This window comes from Gobius niger (assembly GCF_951799975.1).
Source record: "Gobius niger genome assembly, chromosome: 3".
NCBI lineage: Eukaryota > Metazoa > Chordata > Actinopteri > Gobiiformes > Gobiidae > Gobius > Gobius niger.
In genome coordinates this window covers 21,515,562-21,538,843 of record NC_136854.1, presented here as the reverse complement: position 1 = coordinate 21,538,843, position 23,282 = coordinate 21,515,562, and the positions used below count along the sequence as shown (strand labels likewise).

The 23,282-nt window shown below is 41.3% G+C and overlaps 2 protein-coding genes across 9 annotated transcripts; both read left to right on the top strand.

Moving 5' to 3' along the window:
- The first annotated feature begins 446 nt into the window (after window positions 1–446).
- rbm47 (RNA binding motif protein 47) lies at window positions 447–17,739 on the top strand. Of its 8 annotated transcripts, none has more exons than XM_079554365.1 (7): window positions 447–851; window positions 12,069–12,928; window positions 13,017–13,344; window positions 13,577–13,600; window positions 13,931–14,137; window positions 14,805–14,995; window positions 15,242–17,739. In XM_079554365.1, exons 2-7 carry the CDS (start codon window positions 12,095–12,097, stop codon window positions 15,491–15,493), a joined length of 1,836 nt encoding a protein of 611 aa, XP_079410491.1. In that variant the 5' UTR covers window positions 447–851; window positions 12,069–12,094; the 3' UTR covers window positions 15,494–17,739. The 8 variants fall into 8 exon arrangements, with proteins under 8 accessions (XP_079410491.1, XP_079410493.1, XP_079410492.1 ...); XM_079554362.1 differs by having other exon boundaries at window positions 448–851; window positions 13,928–14,137; window positions 15,242–17,738; XM_079554363.1 differs by having other exon boundaries at window positions 448–883; window positions 13,928–14,137; window positions 15,242–17,738.
- A 1,024-nt stretch (window positions 17,740–18,763) lies between these two features.
- zfp91 (ZFP91 zinc finger protein, atypical E3 ubiquitin ligase) lies at window positions 18,764–22,595 on the top strand. Its single transcript, XM_079553652.1, has 12 exons — window positions 18,764–19,505; window positions 19,946–19,980; window positions 20,078–20,190; window positions 20,256–20,308; window positions 20,490–20,573; window positions 20,655–20,747; window positions 20,829–21,011; window positions 21,078–21,128; window positions 21,203–21,281; window positions 21,381–21,495; window positions 21,568–21,667; window positions 21,744–22,595. The coding sequence occupies exons 1-12, from the start codon at window positions 19,087–19,089 to the stop codon at window positions 22,588–22,590; spliced, it is 2,172 nt and encodes a 723-aa protein (XP_079409778.1). The 5' UTR covers window positions 18,764–19,086; the 3' UTR covers window positions 22,591–22,595.
- Window positions 22,596–23,282: the final 687 nt, after the last annotated feature.

The following is a 23,282-nucleotide window of genomic DNA, read 5'->3' as shown; positions in this document are numbered from 1 at the left end:
GGTGAGTTTTGGGAGCAGGTAGTGTGTACACCATACACAGATTGAGACAGTTTGGAGAGACGCGGAGCCTGGGCCAGCGCAGGGAGAGCGACAGTGAGGAGAGGATAGTGAGCTTCAGCAAGTTTATGGATGAGTTTCTGATCCAACTCACGTCTCTAAGCCTTAACCGGAGAGTGTTGCCAGCGATGGTGTGCCGTAAGGACCATTTTTGATTTTCTTTTAGGGAAATAGTGGGTGTTCTGCGGGATCATTAGCGTGTTTATGCCTCTGTTCTCTTATGTGCTCCCCCCCTCCGCACTTCTGAGGAATGTGGGGCTTATGTCAGTGAGAGTCAGGTACAGGCTTCGCTAATTACTACTGGCCTTCCTCCCTTCATCTCCTCCTCCACCCTCTCTCTCTCTCTTTCTGAATTCTCCAGTCTTTTGCCGTGCCCCTGCACCTTGCACGCTGTCCCGCTCCTCTCTCCTCCGCCACGAGACCTTGTTCGCCCCCCCCACCCCCTCTCTGTCTCCCGCTGTTGCGTCTACAAGCGCTGTGGTGACTGGAGCAGAGGGCAGGGACAAGAACAGAGTATCTGAGTCACAATCCAAGAAAAAAAAAAAAAAAAGTACTCAGCCAAAAGAAGAACAGAAACTTTGAGCGGTGTTCTCAAAGTTTGTCTGCGCGTGCAACTCGAGGTGCCTTGACTGTCAGCGAGGGAGGCAGGCGCGCTGACAGCAGACACAGGGCTGGGGTGAACCTGTTTGACTGCTCAAAGGAGAACAGAAAGAAGAAAGTATGATGAGAAAGTGACGTTGATTGTGGCAGAACACTCTGGCGACCGTGCGACTACAAATCCGATCATCCAACAGGTCAGCTTTGTGGAAAAATTGTACTTGCAAATGTGCGTGTTAAAGGTAACGTTGCTGTATCAAAGTTCTGTATGAGGATGTTTGTTTTCTCTCCTGATACGCACTCAGTGGGTATCTGGAAGGACATTTCTTCAGCTGGGGCCAGTGTTGACCCGGCGGGCTGCGCTAACCTTGACTACAAGGTTACAGGACAGGGACTCAGTGTTTATTTGTGTGGGGTGAGTGTGTGGTTGTGACTTGTCTCGTCTTTTTGTCCATGTGTGCCTCAGTTTGCTGGAGTGTGTGTTGCGCAAACTGGTCGAGCCGGGTGCCAGTTCATCTTGGATGTCCTGTTCTTATACAAATGAAGATTAATAGGAGGAAAGTTGAGTTTTCTGAAATTGTGTTTTGTATAAATTAATTTTAAAATGCTGATACAAGCAAAGCAGCTGGCTCTTGGGTGGTTCCAATGCTGCTTTTTCTATTTTAAAGAATGATAGATTAGCACTTAAAGCAACTGCCAAAGCAACATTACTCTTCTAATAAATTAGTACTGTGTGATCTGGCAGTGAGAAGTTTTTACTGTTGTCTTCTTTTCAGAAACTTTGTCAAAATTCTTGTGTAGCTTTTGTCAGTCTTTGTGTGCCCTTCATCTGAACTGGCGATCAGTTGTCCGTGAATACTGTAAATAGTTTCACCCGATCAAGGTGTGTGAAAGGCATGGGCGTGTGGAAGCGCTGGTCAGACCTGATGACTTGTTTTACACTGCCTGCAGTAATACCAGGTACTTAGCCTGTCTTTATAATTAATCAAACTTGTCTGCAGTGCTTGCCTTTAGACAGTGCTACGACCGCAGTATACAGTTTAACCGGAGAGGCTATGATGAACCTAGACTAAGTACTTTTCTATAGACACAATACTGTAAAACTGTATCGAGGATAGAGTAGTAATAGCATCAGACAGTCATCCAAGATACATACTTTATATAGACAACATAGAGGATGCAAGAGCAGCAGGAAGAGAAAAAAAATACAAAAGCTGATGCCTTTTGATTTGATAAAGAAAGAAAGATAAGAGTGGATTAACTGAGTTTTTTCTTTTCTCTGTCTCAAATAGGGAAAAAGGGAACAGAAAATGCACAAGTGGCGCAAATCTCCCACATACACACATAGTATTGGTTATGTCACATGGTAGTCACATGATCATTCTTGAGCTGAGGAAGCCCAAATTCATTGTGGTGTGTGTGAAACAAGTGCATGAGCCTAATCCTGCAGCAGCACGACTCTTAAACCTGTGAGCAAGGGACTAATGCTGTGAAAACGAAAGAGGGAGTGGAGATGCTGTTAGCACTATTGTGTTGTTTATGAAACACCTGTAACTAGATCAGGCCACACACACTCCCTTCTGTTTGGCACAAACACACACATACCTGGAAAGCACAATGGTCGCATTCTTCCCACTTCTGCACCCCATGTACCTCCCTCTTTAGTTAGCTTCCAATTGGCCCAATGCTGAATAGCATCAGTATCAGGGATGCAAAAAAAAGGTTATTTTAATCTTTGTTAAATTATTCCTTGTATGTCCCCAGAGTATATCACAACAAAATCTCACTTCTCCTGCTTGCACATATTGTTGAATATTGTTTTCTTTATTCGTTTTTTCTCTCTTCCATTTAAAGTTTAAAGAGTTCTCCCTCTCTCTCTCTCTCTCTCTCTCTCTCTCTCTCTCTCTCTCTCTCTCTCTCTCTCTTGTCTCTCTCTTTCTCCCTCTCGTCTCTCTCCCTCTCTCTCTCTTTCTCCCTCTCTCTGTCTCTCTTCCTCTTTCTTGTCTTTCTCTCTTTCTTCCCCTCTCTTTCTCCCTCTCTTTCTCGCTCTTTCTCCCTCCCTCTCTTGTCTCTCTCTCTTCCTCACTCTTCCTCCCTCTCCCTCTCTTTCTCGCTCTTTCTCCCTCCCTCTCTTGTCTCTCTCTCTTCCTCTCTCTTCCTCACTCTTCCTCCCTCTCTCTCTTGTCTCTCTCTTTTTCTCCCTCTCATCTCTCGCTTCCTCTCTCTCTTTCTTTCTCTCCCCCTCTCGCTCCTTTGCCCTACCTTTGACCTCTGTGTGATTCCTCTGCCTCTATGTGGCGGCATGGAGACATAACTCCCCCTTAACCCAAATACTGGCCACTTATTTAATATTGACTTCTTCAGACCTTCACTTTCTTAATTTATTTACTATTAAAATTAAATTGAAGATATTTGCTGGTCTGCTCCCTCTATCATGCGATTCTTGAGCAGGTCTCTCTGCATACCTGCTACCACATACAATGGATGTCTTGTGTGGACCCCAGACCAGATACAAGGTGTGGACGGTGGAGGATTTCTGTCAGGGAAAGCACATGTTGAGTTGTTGTTTCATCTCTTTAGGAAACTGAAGGTGTTTCCTTGAAAATCCTAATCATATTTATTTTATTTTCATTTACTAACTAGGATAATTATATATGTTCACAGAGAGATCCTGAATGTATTTTGACGATAATTGTTAACCATGACAAGCGTTAGTGTATGCTGGAAACTTTATCGATTTATGATTAGCATGGCATCTTTCACAGATCATAAAGTGGCCACACTCGTCCGTGGACTGTGTGTATCTTGGGACAGATCATCTTCCTGCTCCTTTATTGTGTTTGTGTAGCTGCTATTCATCATCTTTTTTTATAGATGCATTAAGAAAAAAGAAACAGTTATAGTTGATCCAAGCTGCAAAATTGTTGCCATCATTTCATAGAACATGTGTCTGATGTGGGGCATTTGAAACGTATCTAAGTACTTTAATAATATAATGCAAATTACAATACATTACTATGATATTTTCATAGTAACAATATAATAAAGGACAACACATTAGTGATCTGAGCACTGGTCTGACTCTGAACATTCCTCCAGATGCTGCTAGAAGCTATGTCTCTGTAGGTTTTTGAGGGTTACTTACTTCAGTGCTGGCACAGAGCTGTGATCAGTGGCCACATAATGAGTGGCTTCAGCCTGGTCAGCAGTGATGATGACGGCATGTTTTTTTGTTTCTTTTTTCCTTGATACCGCACTTCTCTATCTCTCACTTTGCTCACTTTGACCTTGGCTGTGACTGGTCTTGCTCAGCCATTGGTTTGTGACAACCCACGTAAGCAAAGAGTCAGCTGACAGCACTTCTAAGCAAAAACGTCTTTCTCTAAAATGGCGAGGAACAGTTTGGAGTCTTGAAGGGGAAGTGGCTGCGCAATTTTGGAAAAGTTATAACAGATAACATGAATAATTTGTGATTTTGTTTAGATGAATGATTTTTGTTTTCAAATCTGTTCATTCATTTCACATGCCTCTTGCAACTATTGAAATTGCCATTTTTTTTTATCAGATTGAGTTCGAATGAGAGAATTGCCCTCACTTTGTGCTGAGTGTAGCGTTGTTGATCAAACGTGGGGATTGGTTGACAGCAGCATCAGGATGTGAGGAGACACGTGAATGAGGAAGTGTTTAAACTCGACTTGGCCAGACATTTCCTGGTTGGCACAAACGAAATCTTAGTGTGCAAACTTTTAGGAAATATCAGCGTTTTCACAGTCCATATCTCACATCTGTGTTTTTCTACCCATCACTCATTGTCCCAGTGTGGACGTGTGTGTGTCTTTTTGCTCTATGGATCTTTTTTTTTTAAAGTGTTAACTAAAACAAATATTTACCCCTTTTCTTTGGATAGTATTATACTGTATATACATCAACTGGATTACACTTAAGAGTTTTAGTTTCTGTTTTATTTACTTAAAAAATAATAGCACAATGCCTAGGTCACATTTGAATGACAAGAAGCTCTGACAGCACACATACTGTGCATATCCTTTTTATATAGAAGTACTCTGCTGCCCATTGGATATATTTTGGACACAAACAAGCATTTTGTTTGGCTGAATGAAGATGGTAACATGGTAAACAGTTCACACACTCCCATAGCTTTTATACAGCTTTGTTTTTTGTGTAAACAGTAAAAGAAGCAATACACATGTACAGCCTTTAGAGCAAATGGCAACAGGTGTGACTTAAACGATTTGAAAAAACGACTTAAATTGTTTATTACTTGATTACATTTATGAGAATAGTTTACTATGTTCCACTGTTAGAAGTGTCTTCTCAGTGTTCTTAGCTTAGGACGGGCCATACATAATTTTCAGACAAATATTTAAACAGTAAGAAGAGAAACAGAAGAGAAAATAGAATGTACATAATAGTATCATACTGTTTCATAATATTAAATATTTGCGGAACCTGTAGTGTAATGAAGTTACCAGCCCCTTTTATAACCTTTATGGCCCTCTGTCCTTCACGTATCGCACCAGTCTCAGTGTGGACTCTGGACTATCTCCTTACAGCCTGTTTGTGAGCGCGGCCAAAATCTTAAGAATCAGTGATTGCACGTCCCTCATTAACAGAGTCTTTGGTTAATGTGTCACTCTCATACAGTGTTTTTGGTGGGGCCCTGTGACACCTCCTCTGATAAAGGCATAGACGTCGTTCTCCCTTTAGGGTTGTTTAAGGTTAGGTACACACTTCCACACATTGTTACATGGCCTGCCTCCCCCGACCCCAAAAGTTTCTGCTTATGCATGATGGGAATGTAAAACTGCTTCTCCGCTTAGGATATTATAATCCACACGACTCTTATATTTACATGTGTTTTGGGGGATCTGAATGTGCCGTCTCTATATCAGGCCTAAGACTATTTTGTGGTTATTTACTTCTTTATTTATGAAAGAAATAACAATTCATACATTTGCAGATTACAGTATAATATTAATAACCCAGGAAAGAATTAAGGGGTCTGTAAACATTACAAAATAACATTCTGAAGTCTAGTTGTGGAGCAGGAAATATCTGTCGTTGTGTCTGTGATAATTCAGGGCTGAACCTTCACCTGCAATTTAAAATTGCACAACCCACAATTAATCCTTTAACTGGCTGTCTTACTTTAATCATTGCCCTGTTACATTCTTTAACTGTGTGATTCATGTAATAATTTAACTGATACACAGACATGTTGTTTGTACACAAGTATTGTACTTTGATTAGCAAAATAGTTAACAAAGGTTATGTATGACAATAATAATAATACTAACTATGGCACACACACTTGTATTGCGCTTGACAAGCTTCTTGCACCACTTCAATGTTGCCTTCACTCCTTTCTAGTAGCCTGATAGGCTACTATTGCAGCCACAGCGCCATGAGCCTGTCCGAACATCACTCACTTACACATCACATTCGCACAATACGCCACATGTTATTGGGCTAAATGAAAAAGTCCAATTTACAGAACTATCCACACTTAGATTGTGTGGATAATGTATAAAGTCATTGCATAAGAATTTTGATTTTAAGTCAAAAATTGAAGCCTACTGTAATTACACCTGTTCCAAACGCCCTCTGAGCTTTCATTCCTTATACCTGTCCTCTGTCAGAGGGAATGAGAAAGGGGGGGTTACCTGCTGTGTCGCCTATAGCCCCACCTCTGTGTTGAGGCCTTAGAGAATGAGTAAATATTAAAGCACCTCAGCTCCACTCTCCACAGCCAGACCAATCGCGGAGGGAGACTATACTGCTGCTACAGCCTGTCAGCACCTGTGAAAAGGTGAATAGACATACAGTATTGTCGACCAGTGTAAGTGAGAAGCGTGACCCGTGAGACCAGGAAACAGCCCCTGCCTGATCCACACACCCCTGTTTGGGAGACAGGTACAGTGACCATGTTTCTGACTTTCTTACTGCTTAAAGGAGATGACTTTCTGTGGAAATCCTGGTTTGGTGCCTTTGTGACCAAATGATCTATCATCCTTACAATCTGATGGATGATGGGCTTGTAGCTGCAATGCCAGTTTCACAACTTTGTCAAGCCCTAAAAGTAACTGCGAATGGACAACTGTTCTCATAGCCGTGTTTATAGCCGTGACCTTGCGTTTGAAACCAGTGGAACCAGAAGAGTGGCATGATGTTGGGTGAGTGTGTACAAGTGTCAGTTTAAGGTGGGGGATAAAAATGCTTCAGTGACTACGTGCATGGTCCAGTGTAATTATTGTATTGACTTCCGGGACACATGCCATATAATCTGTGGACTTTAAACCCTGTAAAAAGACCAATATATTTATAGTTACGTGCCTTAAGGTGTACCATAAATCTTCTCTTTTTGTCACAAGTTATTAATTGTATACAATCTTTCTGAGGTTTTTCATGAGCGTGAACAGTAGATTTGCCAGTGTGTATTTGTGGACATTGTGTGAGTATGTTTATTGACAGGGTGGGTCGATATTTGAGTAGTCAGGTGTTGTGGCAGCCATAGCATAAGCACTGTAAGAAACTGATGTGATATGATCTTAGATACAGGCCCTTTGCTGTTTTCATCACATATTCTTGAAAGGACAACAGAGCCAGTAAACCTTTGTCACGAGTGTATGATGCTGACAACGTCAGTGAAACCATGGCCTTGAACAGGCTAGCTGATTAGCCCAAGGAATGTGTTTGCCTAGGCAAGTAAAGCTCCTTTGAGCTAGTGCTAGAGCTAAACCGGCTCTTCTGATTAGTAATAACAAGATATTTTTCAGCCATGTGGCAATGTACTGTGGCATTTGACATTTTTATCCGGCCTTTCTTAACTCAGACAAATGTGTGGAAGGGAGGAGATTGGGCACTACCAATCCTTTCCACATGGGTGATGCCTGTCTTTCTGAAAGATCATTTTCAGCGTGAATTAAGTGGAATCATCATCTCTGTGGTGTTGGGGTGGACTGGATGTCACCACTGACCTGACATTTTCTAAACTCAGTCTACGTTCTTTCTCAGAGCAAGGCTCAAGGAGATGGGACAAAGAACATTAGGTCCCCTCTTGTGCGGTTATTAGCCCATTGCGCTCTTATCCATCTGGGCTTTTCTCAGCTGAACCCCCTCCTCTGTCCTCCACGACCCCTCTTTGCCCACCTCCTCCTCACTGCTTTGTTTGAGCTTGAGTGAACCACAGGAATGAGAGTGACAGGTACAGCAATGCAAAAGGGAAAAGGAGACAGTTTAAAGGAATTTAAGATATCGAATTAGGAACAACAAATGAGACACTTGTCTATCCTAGAATCATTTGGTAATTGCAATAAAAGTTTATTTATGCTGCCAAGTAGTTGGCTTTGACACTCAAAATTCAAGCATTTCTGTGAAAGTAATTTTTTTGTCTAAGGGGAAAAGGTTTTCCAGTTTAAATATAAAATGTACTGTTCTTTCAGAAACAATCAGATGCTTTTTCAAAGATTAATCATTACATCTCTTAAATGGCATGGGAAAAAAAAAAACCCTCTTTACTACAGTTTTTGGGAAGAGCGGCTTCCAGGAAACCCAGCGTGGTGCTGAGCACTGTGGTGCGCTTCTCCATGTCATATCTCTCTACAGAAATAAACAACTGCACTTGTGATCTTGTGACACGCTACTCATTTACTTATATGTGCAGATGGCACTTGAGAAGACTCCAGAGGCTGATTATAGGATTTATTTCTGCCTATTCATGATATTTTTGATTCTTGCCTTTGTGCTAGTTATAGATTTATCAGAGTCACATTGTGACAAACAAACGCACTAGGTCTAATGATGAGCTCTTCCATGTTGTTTGTTTTGTGTCTTCCACATGTCTTCATCAGCACTAGATTTGGTTGGCTGTTACTCAGTGGTTTGAACCTTTGTCCACAGATCCAAAGACAGTTTCGATCGCACTGTACACTGTCTCCATGGATCTCACCCTCCTTCGTTTACTATGTCTGACACAGTCGGAGGGGCCTTAAGACACTTTTGTTCGACTACCCAACCCTAGGCTTCCTGGACAGCATTTCTTACTCTTTAGTTTAGTTTAGTTTTGTTTAGTTAATGTATTGCATGGATCGCCTCCACTGTCAAATGTTTCTTAAAACTGGAAGCAAAGGTTAGTGGCTGCATCATGTTAGATGATTGATAAATGGCTTAAATCAATATAGTTTGCCTATTGTTTTCCTCCCGTTGAGTTTCCCTGTTAACCATTGACCTGAAGGCCTGACCTTTGATTGCCTCTTTGTTCACTAGTCAGAACTGGCACTTCTAAATCTTGATTGGCTTTGCTTAGTGCCTAAGTTATTTGTTTTTATCATTTGATCAGTTACATTCTGACTTTATTCAAATGCACCACAACCACAAAGGTCCTAATACCCAAACCACACCTCATAGCACACCTTAAACCAATGTGCAGTTTATTCATTACTCAGTTTTAAAACTGATATGTTATCATGTTGTTTCTGAGGTTTAATCAATTCACATTTTATCAGTCAGTTTTCTAACCTTTCTCTGGGGTTTTGTGTCCTCACAAAGTGGGACATGGCTTGATCGCAGCTGAACAAACCTCTGTGAACACATGCAGTTCTTTTACCCCCTTTACCCCATCTGCCCCGTTATTTCTGTGCGGTGGAGACAGAGGGACGTGCAAACTGCTACAACAGAAAGTGAGTTACTATACTTTACTCTCCATCTGCTCTCTTGACTGCCCAGGAAGGTGTGTGATGTTTGCTTAAGCTAAGCCATGAGGGTAAATGTGCGCCCTTGTTGCGCAGAAAACCACATCTACATCGTGCGCTGACATGACAAATTGTTTCTTTTTAAACCTCTTTTAGAAAAGAGGAATTTGAACACTAGACAGTAGACAGTACACATAAAACCTGTTTCCCATGATGCATTCCTGTTTGCCATTCTGGGACTTAGCGCTGTTGTTAGTTGTTGACAGTTTTGCAGAACTTAATATGAATCTGCAGAGGCTTGTATCATATCCTCAAAGATACAGTATACATGCTATTGACAAAGAGAAGGAACCATACAAAAGCTACCTGTTGAATGCCCGCCCTCTTGTGTGAGTGTTGAGGAGGCAGGCCCTTCCTTCTCTGTGCCCTGCTGTACCTGTCTCATGGAGGTGGGTCCACACTCCCAGAGCAGGCTGCCAGCAGCAGAGCAGAGTCAAGCAACAGAGGTAACTATCCTCCCCTTCCTCTTTCCTTTCCACCAGCAGATCTCAACACAAACTTTTCTCAAGGATTCTGCTCTGTTTCATTCTCACTTCCCTGTGTTGTTTTTTTTTATTTGCTCGATTGTGGTTTAGCAGTTGGAACTCTTGAAATCTCTTTCTTCCTATTCTAAACTTAACTAAGGTTACTTAGTTATCCTATGCAATATCATCCATAAATTACCTAAAGTCTTTGTTTGTGGCAGTGGCTATTCAGTGTTTTTCTCTGAACAGTGAAACATTATCACACAAAAAAAGGAGTTCAACAGTTAATGCTAATCTTTACCCCAATCTACAAGTGTCCTTTGACTCACAGAAAGATTGTAGGTTTGTGTATTCATGTTTGTGTTGTAGAAAAGGGTTAGTTTACAGAATATTCTTATTTGAAATGGAAGTGTAGCTTTTTGATACTCAAAGGAAGCCCTAAAGCCTTTTCTTCTGCTCGTAAAACAATTGTATCTCTTTTAACAATCTGTTAATACACAGTGAATCATGTGCTCCTATCAATCATAAACACAATGTTATGTGCAGTCTCAGCCATAATTAACTACAGGTTGGCCTGGTTACCCAATCAGCTCCTGCTCTCTTAAACTTCCAGGCCCAGTGCCCCTCTTTGACCTGACTGAGGTTTCATCTGAAAACACCTGCTGTCTTCGCTGTATTGTCAAGAGATGCAGTGCAGGAATATCATTATGCTGTTGATCACTTTCTACATTAAAACATTTTGCGCTAATCCCTTCAGGGTGAAGTTACTTGAAGCCATGTTGGTCAAAGTTAATCATCTACCTGCTCCCTCAGCCTCGGGTTTCCTTCTCTTTCCTGCACACACACTCGCTCACTCACTCCAGAGCAGCCCACAGTACATCAGTATCATGGTTAGATTTAATCAAGAGATATTATGTTAGGTCAGTGCGCGCATCAATATAGCAATAGTTCACTGTAGTCACAAGAAGTCCTGCACTAAATGAAACCTAAGGTCTGAAGTTGAAAGCCTGTTGTTATCACTGGGCAGAACTCCCAGTGTGAATGTTGTACTCCCTTTGTCATCAGCAGGGCCAGATAAGACTGATAAGAAACCTAGTCAAAAGAAACAAAAGTGGGACGACGGGAGCCACTGAAACACTGAGGACCAGCTTCACAGAAATAACTCCAGTTGTTTGTAGCAAATAACAGGTCTGTTCTTTGGATCTAAACTCGGAAAGTCCCACTAAACTAGCATTCAAAATAAACAATTGGAATCACTCTCCCTATGTTCATTAGTGCATCTATTTTGTTTGTTTTACTCATATGGCAACATACTGTATGTGCTCTCTTGTGCGAGGCGTGTTGGTCTTTTTCCAGATAAACCTTAAACCCAAAGGCAAAAAGAAAACGGTGAGCTTGGCCATTTGTTTTCTGGGACACACAATCACATGGGTTTGTGAGGATATTAAAGGGAAAGATAACATTTTCAGTTGAATTTCTCTGTGGAGTACATGGTTGATTTAAGTGTGGTTTCATAGGTTAGTGGCCTATGGAGGTCTAGGTGCTGTGAGTGTTTAGAGCTGGATAGAGGATATTAGGTCAGAGCAAGGGAGAGTGAGCGTTTCCATGGCGCCCTGGCTTTGTCGTGTTTAACCTTTGTTGACTGCCTCACCTACTCCATCTCCATCCTGCACTATAGTGACGCACAGCAACTGTGGCTCTCCTGTTGGCTTGAATACAACTTATACATACTTTAGTTGTAATAGTAGCAGCTCTGTACTACTTTCCTTGGCTCTGGCCTTGGTTGCTGAAATAAATGTACCACAATTTGCTATAATGATGTGCTTGGTCATGGTTGTAGCCTTCTTCCAATATCCCTGAGTACACTTTATTTATTGGGATTATGATCCTGTCCTAAATGAACCTTGATCTGGTGTTTGAAGTGTTTACAGCCCTGCAGTGTGGCTGACAGATGTCAGAGGTCAATATCGAATGCAAGAAACTGCAAAACAAGGTTGTAAAAGCTCAGATAAAGAGCTTTATAGATGCAGTATTTGATGTTTAAGTTCAGCTCACGTGGTGTCTTGTATGTTTTTTAGAGATGTATGGAATAGTATTCTACTGTTATTTGTCGGTATGTATTCTCTATTGATTTGTTTTGAATAATTCTTCTCATGGTCAATGTACTTCTATTTTGCAGGCCTCTAATCTGATGGTTCTGTCAGAATGACTGCCGAAGATTCCACTTCTTCTTCAGCCATGAGCAACAACTGCCCCCTCTCTAAACCCTCCAAAACCAGCTCGTCCCATCACCAGCTACATGGACAGATGACTGTTCCTGAAGGTGTAGCAGGTGCACCCAACGAAACTGCTTTGTTAGCATTGATGGAGCACTCTGGCTACAGCATGGTGCAAGAAAATGGACAGCGTAAATATGGCCCTCCGCCTGGCTGGAATGGCCCCTCTCCTCCCAGAGGATGTGAGATTTTTGTGGGCAAGATTCCACGAGACGTTTATGAAGATGAGTTAGTGCCTGTGTTTGAGTCTGTGGGACGCATCTATGAAATGCGTCTAATGATGGACTTTGATGGAAAGAACCGTGGCTACGCATTTGTAATGTACACAGAAAAACATGAAGCCAAGCGTGCTGTGCGCGAGCTTAACAACTACGAAGTGAGACCCGGGCGACTACTGGGCGTCTGTTCCTCAGTGGACAACTGCCGACTTTTCATTGGCGGTATACCCAAGACTAAAAAGCGCGAGGAAATCATGGAGGAGGTCTCAAAGGTGACGGAGGGTGTTCTAGATGTTATAGTTTATGCTAGTGCTGCAGACAAGATGAAGAATCGTGGCTTTGCCTTTGTTGAGTATGAATCACACCGTGCAGCTGCCATGGCCCGCAGGAAGCTGATGCCTGGACGCATCCAGCTGTGGGGCCATCAGATTGCAGTCGATTGGGCTGAGCCAGAGATTGATGTGGATGAGGACGTCATGGAGACGGTGAAGATTCTGTATGTCAGGAATCTAATGATGGAGACCAGCGAGGAGACCATCAGACAGGTAACATCTGCTCAAAATAGCCTTTGACCTTCACTCATACACAACTGGTGTATGTGAGCAAATGTAAAATATAAAATAATGTTCTCAGGTGTTCAGCCAGTGGAACCCTGGCTGCGTAGAGCGGGTCAAGAAAATCCGCGACTATGCTTTTGTTCATTTCACCTCTCGGGACGATGCCGTACTGGCCATGGACCACCTGAACGGCACAGAGGTGGAGGGATCCTGTGTAGAGGTGACATTGGCCAAGCCAGTGGACAAAGAGCAGTACTCTCGGCAGAAGGCCTCTAAAGGAGCCTCTTCCACCCCAGAGGTTGCACAGCAGAGCTACATCTACCAGTGCGACCCCTACGCACTGGCCTACTACGGATACCCCTACAGTACCCTGATTGGACCCAACAGGGACTACTTTGTAAAAGGTAAGTTTTGAATTGTGCCTCTATTTCTAATGATTAGATGGAATGGTTTGATTGATGCTAACTCAAATACAGTGCATTGCATACATTTTGAATCATAGATATGTGTTATATAAAATAAATGATGCGAGGTGATGGACTAATGAATGCTAATCCCATTGTTTGTTGATTATTGATTATGTGGTCCTTGGGTACTAGGAAAATCATGAACAATCATTTTGTTTTCTCTTTAAAGGATTCCCACTGATAAAGAACAATGGTAATTTCTCACATCCTTATTCTTCAATACCTTTAATGAACATTGAGCTTCTCTCCCATGTGAGACCTGTACATTTTCTAACACCATTCTTTTCTGCTGCCCTATCTCCTCCCATTTAATGTCGGGACAATGCAGAGGAGAAAAAGAAAATACCTAAAAGAGGCTAAATTCCAGACTCTATACTCTCCAACTAACAACAGCCCGAATACTTTGTAGCACTACAGTATAGACTTTATCAAGAGAAGAGAAACACCATATGTGCACTATTTCTTACACAGTGAACGCCTGAAATCCCAGCCCCTTGTCATGTGACTCCTGTATTTTAAGCAGGTACTGTGCGAGGTCGTGGTCGTGCTCCCTCAGGTAACCGTACCCCTGGACCGCGCGGCTCATACCTGGGGGGTTACTCTGCCGGTCGTGGCATCTACAGCCGCTACCATGAGGGCAAGACCAAGCAGACCGAAAAACCTTATGAGCTGGTGCCCACTCTGGAGCTCGCTGCCTCTGTCAACCCAGTTGGCATCAAACCTGGCACAAGTCAGTGAGATAGACCTAAGTCATGCCCTGGCACATCTCTTACCTCTTACATGGTCCTTTCTGTCCTTTTCTTACTACTACTGACAATTACTTTGCATGCAGACATTAATATCCTAATATTATAATGTACTCCAAATTAAAGAAATCTAAATGAAAGAAGTGATTTCTTTACATACAACAACTTTAAATGTGTACCAGTTAATGTTGTAATGTTTATTGGGGATTTACCTTTAAAGGATAATGTTCAGAAATAGTTTAAACACTGTGCTATATTGTTGTAGATGTTCTAATACTTCACTTTGCTGCTTATGTTCTCGGTGCTTGGGTTCAGTGTGGAATCATAGGATCTGCTTCTCACTCAAAAGACTTTTGTCTCTTTACAACAATTGTGCCGTTCACTTCTATGTCTGTGTTGATATGTGCTTGTGTTGGGGCTTTGGGGTTAATCCACAGTTTAGCAGCTTCATAATCCAAATCACACTCAAACTGCCTCCTTGTAATCCCTTTACTTTTTTACCCAATTTTAATCTTTGTGTGTAGGTTTTCTATTAGTGTTAACTCTGATTTACTTATTTCCATTTGAGATTATGTGCATGCATTTTTATTGTAGACTAGAGAAGAAAACCTTTTTCTTTTGGATTCTTATTCTGTTTTGTTTTCTGTCCAGTGGCATTGCCAACACTTGGTGGACAGTACCCAGTCTTTAGTGCTGCTCCTGCTGCCAAACTGATGGAGGACGGAAAGGTGCACACTGTGGAGCACCTCATCAACCCTCTGACCATGCAACATGCAGAACACGGCAGCACTCCAGCAGGCACAACGGTGCTCCCCGCCGTCTCCACCCCTCCACCTTTTCAGGTGTGTGCATCATATACCAACCACACTAAGAGCCTCTATACAATGTCCTTAGTAACCAATACAAACTGTTAGAAACATTAGCACGTCCTACACTTTGGTACATGTTTGGTGCAGCCCTGTGAGGTGACTTCTGTTGTGATATTGGGCTATACAAAACCATTAAACTTGAAACTTGAACTTTGATTTTAAGATTTTAATTTGGATAAAGTAAAATATCATGTGATCATGTCTTTATTTTTTCCTCAGGGTCGCCCAATCACCCCTGTGTATGCCATGGCACATAATGTGCAACGTATACCTACTGCCAGCGGTCTCTATGGAGCTGGGTATGTCCCCATTACAAACTATGCTGCCAACAGTGCTGCTCTGGCCGCTCTGCAGAAGAACGCCGCTGTGGCAGCAGCTGCTTATGGAGGATACGCAGGTTACGCTGTGCCCCAGGCCTTTCCAGCCGCTGCCTTCCAGTTGCCTATTCACGATGTATATCCAACATATTGAACTAGGCATCTGTTTCTCTGTGACGGAAAGACCAGCAGGCTTCAGTCTCACCTTAAACATAAATGTATCTGCTCTAAATGCCATTAGAAATGCCTTTTCACAAAATATGTGATAACAATGCAGTCTGACATGACTCTAATGTTTGGAAACTAACGTTGTGGACCTACTGCTGTCATCCAACTATGCTCTGAAGCTATGACGCATCACTATTCTACAATATTTCTTTCAATTATAAACCAACATCCACAAAAGTTCACATTTTAACCATGTTGCTGTAGCAACGAATACTCTGAAGGTACAATCAAGTATTTATGAAGAAAAGAAAGATATTTAAGATTTTCTTGTATGTAGTTTTCTATTTGTTTTCAAGATTATCTTAACATACAGTCTGTTATAAAAAAAACTAGCGAGAACAGGATGCACCGGAAGTAAAATGTCAAACTGCTGACAAGATTTAATATCTCTGAAGACTTTTGGAAGACAATTTAGTATTTTTATGAGTATTAACTATTTTAGTCAATGCTATTTGCTGGTGATGCTGTCCGTCCACACTGGCTGAATGTGTGTGCTTAAAACTATTTGGTACTTTTTTATATATATTTGTAATGAAGGTTTTAAATATTTTATCTTTTATAGGTTTTTTGTTTGCATGCGTTCTTTCTAAAAAAATAAAAAAAAGAGTGGTTTGTTGCCAGATTAGTAGTGACAAGTTTCACGATATGAATGGGGAGATTTTCTGCGTAACATTCCCATTGGAGAGATTTTCTATTCTCAAAGACTGTGTTGGCAGGAGATTAAGACTGAATCTATTTTGTTTTTGTGTGTTTTATTGCTGTTTTAAAAGTTTTACTTTTGAAAGGTGAACAAATATGGACAGAAATAGGGCAGCGTTTGTGAACTGGAGATTAGATCACAGCATTTAATACACAACTTTACACTCCATTTCAACTGACACCTGTTTTTTTACACAAACTGTGCCTTGCATAGTACTGCAGTGCCTTAGTGCCTAACGGAGCTTGGTACATGGACTGCAACTTTAAGATGCTAAGAATCTGTGCATCACACCAAATCTTTTCAATTTTCCCGAAGTGATATAATTTTAGTTTATCAGTAGTTTTGTCTACAGCTGTCTGGAAAACAACATCCTCTTAATTTCCTCGCATGCTAAACCAAGGTGCACTTAAACATATTTATAAAATGTAAAGATATGTACCATCTCGATTTTAAAATATGTCATAATGAGCTCCATTGAGACTGGATTGGGCTGCTTTACAGTGTCAGAAACCATGTGTAGAATAAAGAACAGAAAGGTTTTCAGCACTTTGAAGAAAGTAAAGAAGTGTGACATTGGGTTTGGATTACTGGAGTAATACCTCACATGAAAATATATAGCCATTGTCAGAAACATTTTGCATCACAAAACAAGCTGCTGTGGTGACAATCATAAAAGAAAACAACACACAACAGATGCCTTTCTCCATGACAGAAAAGACCAATCTTTTACCTTGTGTTGAAGATGATTTCAGGTGCTGGCTCAGTCTGTTTCTATCGGTTCTGTACCAGCATAAAATGGATAAGGCAAACTGCTGTTAAAACGTTTTGAAATGTTTTTGTATGAAAGTTAGGATATATTTAATATATGCATTACATGAGCTGTGTATGAAGACAGAAGAGATGCTATAATATATTGTTAATGCAATTTCTTTTCATTTATTACATGTTGTCTGTGTAGTCAGAGTAACAAAGTATACAAAATGCCAAAAGTCCAATAGTTTTGTATTCTTACTTTAGCATTTTTTCTGTTATTATTGTTTCAAATTAGAGTTGATGTTCTTGAATGAGAACATCGGGTTCTTTCCTATCGACACATTGTGCAAGTTTTAATTATTTTCTCTTTGTTGGCTTTTATTCAGCTTTACTAGTTGCACCATGGATTTTGTGCTTTCATCTAATACAAGAGCCAATGAGTGTATGTGTGCGTGAAAAACTAAAACCTATTTAGTCTCCCACTAAAAACGCTTTATACATGTTGCAGATGCAGCATGACATTGTGTTTAGTTGAAGAACCAGATGCAGTATGCCTGATGTTGCCTTTCTATGTGTGTGCCTCATTGCCAAAAGTCCTTTTGCAATGCCTTACACAAGACAAATGGTTTATAACAAAGAATACTGGTTCAGCATTATTATAGCCTATTTATAGTAGTAGTCATTAAATAAAGCATTTTCAATAGAATCCCTTTTTGCCTGGTATGTGTTTCTTTTGCTGTCACTAATCACAAACTGAATGGCTTAGCTGAAGATTAAGCTAAGAAAAAAAAATATAGTGCAATGAGTCAATCTTTAAATGGTTCAGGCTCAGAGGACTTTGGCTCTGACCTCTGTGAATGGAAACCCATGACTTACCAGATACAACATTAACAATTGGAAACACCCTTTGCTTTTCGTACAAACACAAAAAGTAAATAATGTATTAATGAGCGAGTCTAAACGTGAATTTGTGCTAGCCTTTTAATGCCTTCACACCAAGCAAAGGTACATGACTCATTCTATAACAAATTGAACATATGGGCTGGTGACTATTTCGCCCTCAAGTCCTTCATTAGCGGCCGTATATTATGCTTACAATGTCGCCATCTGATGGATAAATGTGGCATCACAACCTTCAGTCCTGAGCTTTGGGAACACACATGGCAATTTGTTGCGCAGTTGAAATACAAAATATACATTTACAAATTAAGCATGCAGGACAGCCACGTTATATATTGGTTCAAATCCTTGCTGCAGGAATCAGGGAGTTGAAAATTAGCACTAGCTATAAACTGTTTGCATAGCATCAGTTACAAGCTTGTTTGTTGAATTGAATAAATAAACCTAAATAAATAATGTGTGTGTGTGTGTGTGTGTGTGTGTGCGTGCGTGCGTGCGTGCGTGTGTGTGTGCGCGCGTGTGCGGTAGAATCATGGATAGAATGTACTAAAAGGCATTCATTCTATCCACATAAGTGTATAACTGGAGAGGAGACGTAACTACAATGTAACAACAGATAAGGCAGCTTTTATATTACAAAACTACAGTTCCCACAATGCTTCAAAGCATCTGCGTGCGCGTGTGCGTCGTTTGGAACGCCTACTGCAGATGTATAAACAAAAGTGCTAGCCTCTTAGCATCTGACGTAAGCGCATGAGTTGTATCCAGTTTGTTTTTAGAGCTGCTAGCGCGCGCTCCGCTGCCGTTCAACGTAACCTCGGTTTATATTTGGCTTAAAGGAGACGTAACAAAGCGCACAAAATGGCTGCGCTCACGGCCTAGAGGAATAAGTAGGTTTACTATAGCTTTAAGAAGGCAAACTAGGCTCTGCTTCTTTAAAATGATATTGGCTTATAACTAAATAGATAAAGTTTTCAGTTTCTTCTTAATAAATGCAATTATATAATCATCGACAAATTCACGCCTTCGTTGAAAATGAGCCCCTGTTGGATCAAGGCCTCTCGCGATCAAAACGCTCTTAAAACCAACATCGACTACTTCTCAAACTGCAAGTAGCCCGCTTGACTTTTGTGATTTGTAACCTGAGCTGAACTGTCTTCGCTGCGATGGAAGGAGCAGTGGGTGAACGAACGGAGGATGTAAACACAGAAGATGTCTCTACGGAGGACAAGGCCAGAGAGCAGACCTCGGCTCCTGTTATGAGCACGACACCGCGCAGGGGGCTTCGACAGCGGGGAGTGGGGCGCCCGAGAGCCGGAGTCTCTGCTCCATCCACGGATGTGAATGGGGCATCTTTAAGCCCACAGAGCACAGGACGGGTGCTGCGTGACCGGTCAACGAGGACTGTGCCGGCATGGCTGAAGGACGCGAAAAGTGAGGACGAAAATGACGAAGAGTTAGACACTGATCCTGCTGTTATCAAGAGGCGCAAAGTTTCAAATGGAAAGAGAAAGAAAGTGTCTGACTGTGCAGGATCGCAAGGTGCAAGTGCAGGGCTCGCTGATGACTTGCCACACATCACAGAGTAAGTGTTTTAATACAAGCAATGCTAATGCACTGGTATGCAAACAAGTAAGAGTGCGCAGACATCCAGGCAGATTATAACCAGAGACATATAAATCCACACAGCTGTTTATGTCGTTGTGTAACCAAATATATTCTCCAAAACGTAGTGACTGGCTTCCCTCAGTGGGCGGTGACAAGTGCGCACAGGTTTTAAAATTGCTTACAGCCATCAGGCAAAACTTCGCCAAACTCTGGTTCAATCCAGCAAGAGTATAAGTCAACATATTGGTAAATGCAATTGTTGGTATTTCCTGGAACACTTGGTAATGCCACCCTCCTTTACACATCAAATGTGAGGAATAGCTCATCTGACTCATTAAATCTTGGAGTTTGCTTGTTTATTTTGGTCCTTATCCATCCATTCATTCAATCCTCAATTGCCTCTCAATTCTATGACAGGTCACAGGATCAGAAAAGTGGCAAAGAAGCTGAAGGTAATAAAAATTCAGTTACCATTGTAATAAACTACAGCATTGTTTCCACAAAAAACAGTGTTTTAACATTTCTGATTCATTTCTCATTTGCTTGTAGTACTTTCTTCGAAGCGACCTCCAACACAGAACCGTGCCAAGACTATTTCCAACCGGGCCACACGTAGCCCAGTTCAGCCAGTATGTAAGACTGAGCCCAGAACTGAAAGCCCTGTTGGTAAGCAACCACATTTTAAACATGCATCCCATGAAATGTAAAGAACTGAGAATAGACTTAGACTTGTATTCTCTTCATAGTGGACGAAGAAATGAACAAAATGAAGTTTGAAATGTAAGTAGTGGTATTTTTTTCCTTTTTAACACTGTTGTATTGTCACAATAACCACACGCTCAACAAGACGATGTGTTTTACACAAATACTAAACAAGTGACCTTGATTATAACGTACACATTTAGTTCCTTGTTAATTATTCCATTCTATCCTGTATGTTATTGTACTATAAAAATGTCAGTAAGAAGAAAGAAGAGGAAGGAAATATTTTCAGTGACCAGGAGCAGGACTCAGAACCGCAGTTTCAGGACTTGACCAATATCAGGTAATGAAAGTGACTGGAGAAGGAGCAGAAATATTAAGATTGTATTGCTATGATGCCGTTTTTAACATTTTATTATTACAGTAGTGCGGAAGAGGATGAAGCTATAAGCAGTGATGAAGATGTTCCCTTCAGGGATGATTTAAATGACCAGAGCTATGATCCAAAAGGAGAAAGGTGAGCACTTGCAAGAGTAATTCATCAAATACAATAACACTAGTTTGAATTATTAATTTGGATAATTTATTATTTCCTCAGAGAAGGCCCTAAACCAAAACGCCGGCCTCCTTCAAGACAGAGGGATAAGAAAGAAAAAGAGATAAACGAGATGGATATGTGTCCCAAAACTGAAACGGACATTAAAAAGGAAGGAATGGAAAGTGTAGAGGAAGAAGTCAAAGTTGAAGAAAAAAATGTGGAAGAGATAGGGGGACCCAGGAAGTAAGCTCATTCATAGAATACTTACCTGCATATGACTGTTATTTAAACATTTGCCTCCTCTTTTAGGAGAGGCAGGAGAAAAAAAGATGACAAAACCCCACGCCTGCCAAAACGAAGGTACAACTTAAGTCGCTGCTTAAAATAATCATTTAATAATAATTGTTATATCTAATATGTGTGGCCTCTTTTAGGAAAAAGCCCCCAGTGCAGTATGTCCGCTGTGAGATGGAGGGCTGTGGCACAGTATTGGCGCATCCACGTTACTTACAGGTCTGTCTGATAATGAAAGCTTCAAGGTTATTAAGCAAGCAATTGCATACAATGTCCAAATTGAGACTAATGCCTTTGATCTGTTATTTTATCAACAAGCATCATATAAAATACCAGCACTTGCTAAAGAAGAAATATGTCTGTCCACACCCATCATGTGGAAGGTTGTTCAGACTGCAGAAGCAGCTGCTGCGTCATGCGAAGCATCACACAGGTATCTGAAATAACAATGACCTCAATTTGTTTCAACTTAAATACCACCCTATGACATGCTTGTATTTTTAAGACCAAAGGGACTACATCTGTGAGTTCTGTGCTCGTGCCTTTAAGAGCTCCCATAATCTTGCAGTGCACCGCATGATCCACACCGGAGAGAAGCCTCTACAGTATGTGTGCAAATATTGTGCTTGTTGGTGCTGGTGTGACTTTCATTAAACATGGTTCTCATCCTTTCATTCTTAGGTGTGAGATATGTGGTTTCACTTGTCGACAAAAAGCATCTCTAAACTGGCACATGAAGAAACATGATGCTGATGCTACTTACCAGTTTTCCTGCTCCATTTGTGGCAAAAAGTTTGAGAAGAAGGACTGTGTTGTGGCTCACAAGGCTAAAAGTCATCCAGAGGTTTTGATAGCGGAGGCACTGGCAGCTAATGCCGGTGCACTCATCACAACCCCTGCTTCTCTGCTGGAGCTACAAGGAATCCCTGCACCGGGAGAGACCAGCAGTCTCGAGGTGGGCCAAATTTTGCCTGATGATCAGGAGAGTGCGGTGATGTCCCAGGTGGACCATATGGCCCAACAAGTGGGTCATCAGGTGGTTTTACTGGGTCAGGATCAAAGCCTTCATGCCATGCAGGTACCTGTAACTATTGCACTGTCCCCCATTGACCCTCCTTCGCCTGCTGACCAGCCTCAGACACACCTGCAGCTCCAGATGCCTGTGCAGTTTGTGCAGGCCACGTCACAGCCGCTGAGCTCAGTGACACAGCAGCCACCTCTTCAGTCGTACTCCTCTCAGCTACAGAGCACAGGACAACCCCACATTCTCCAGATGACCTTCCAGCCTGTCAGTCAGCTTCACCTGCAAACCACCAGCCCTGCTCTCGTGTCTTCCCCACAGTTACAGGTTGTGGCCTCTTCTAATGAGGAAGGCTTTATCCTTGACAATCCCATAATGTCTTCCACCAATCCAAACAGTAGCACTCTCCAGCAAACAGAGGCAGGTGAGGACAGCGTAGTGTGGGAACACCAAGGGAGCTCTGATGTAAAACCAGGATGGTGCACAGAAACGGAGAATGGAAGCTAATTATTCAAATATTGGCTTAAAACACTGTATTTCACTGCTTAAGTTATACAGGGCACCGATAGAGTAAAATGTATTGTTTATTTCAGTACCTTTCGTAGCATTTTAGATTTTCTGTATCAGGGAAAGTATTTGCAAGTTGTTGCGTTTGTTCACAGTGATGCTAACACATGTCTTTTATTACGTGTATGTTCATGAATATTTTACAATGCTGTTAATGCAATATAGTCATCCTGTCCCAGGTTAATGTTATATCTAATCTTGAATGTGGCACTGTCAAGGTTTCCACCAAAATGAAATGCTTACACCTTCGCTGCACAGTATGAGAATCTTTTTTTATTTGATAACCGTCTCGAATATTGCAATATTTTACAAAACTGTGTCAACACTGTTCGTTTTCTTTAATTCAAACAATCTTTTTTTTTTTCTATCTTGAAAATGTGTCACTAATAAGAGAAGAGACCAAAACCAGGCTAAAATGGAAGTAAATAAGTAAAATTCTTCAACTGAACTTTATCATTTTTAAGCTACCATGCATTGTTTTAGGCTGTGTTTGAAAAAAATATATAAATCTCAGTAAAATGGAAGACCTCCAGTGTATTTGTGATAAACTGTGGCTTCCTGAATTATTGCTTCACCTAATATTGCGATCACAATTCGGTGATATATTGTGCAGCCCTAATCTTTACATGTAA

Coding starts and splice junctions, on each gene's coding strand:
- rbm47 (XM_079554362.1), top strand. CDS start 12,095: ATGACTGCCGAAGATTCCACTTCTTCTTCAGCCATGAGCAACAACTGC. Junction 13,601..13,927: donor CCCACTGATAAAGAACAATG/GTAATTTCTCAC, acceptor CTGTATTTTAAG/CAGGTACTGTGCGAGGTCGT. Junction 14,138..14,804: donor TGGCATCAAACCTGGCACAA/GTCAGTGAGATA, acceptor TTTTCTGTCCAG/TGGCATTGCCAACACTTGGT.
- zfp91 (XM_079553652.1), top strand. CDS start 19,087: ATGGAAGGAGCAGTGGGTGAACGAACGGAGGATGTAAACACAGAAGAT. Junction 21,012..21,077: donor GAGATAGGGGGACCCAGGAA/GTAAGCTCATTC, acceptor CTCCTCTTTTAG/GAGAGGCAGGAGAAAAAAAG. Junction 21,129..21,202: donor CCACGCCTGCCAAAACGAAG/GTACAACTTAAG, acceptor GGCCTCTTTTAG/GAAAAAGCCCCCAGTGCAGT.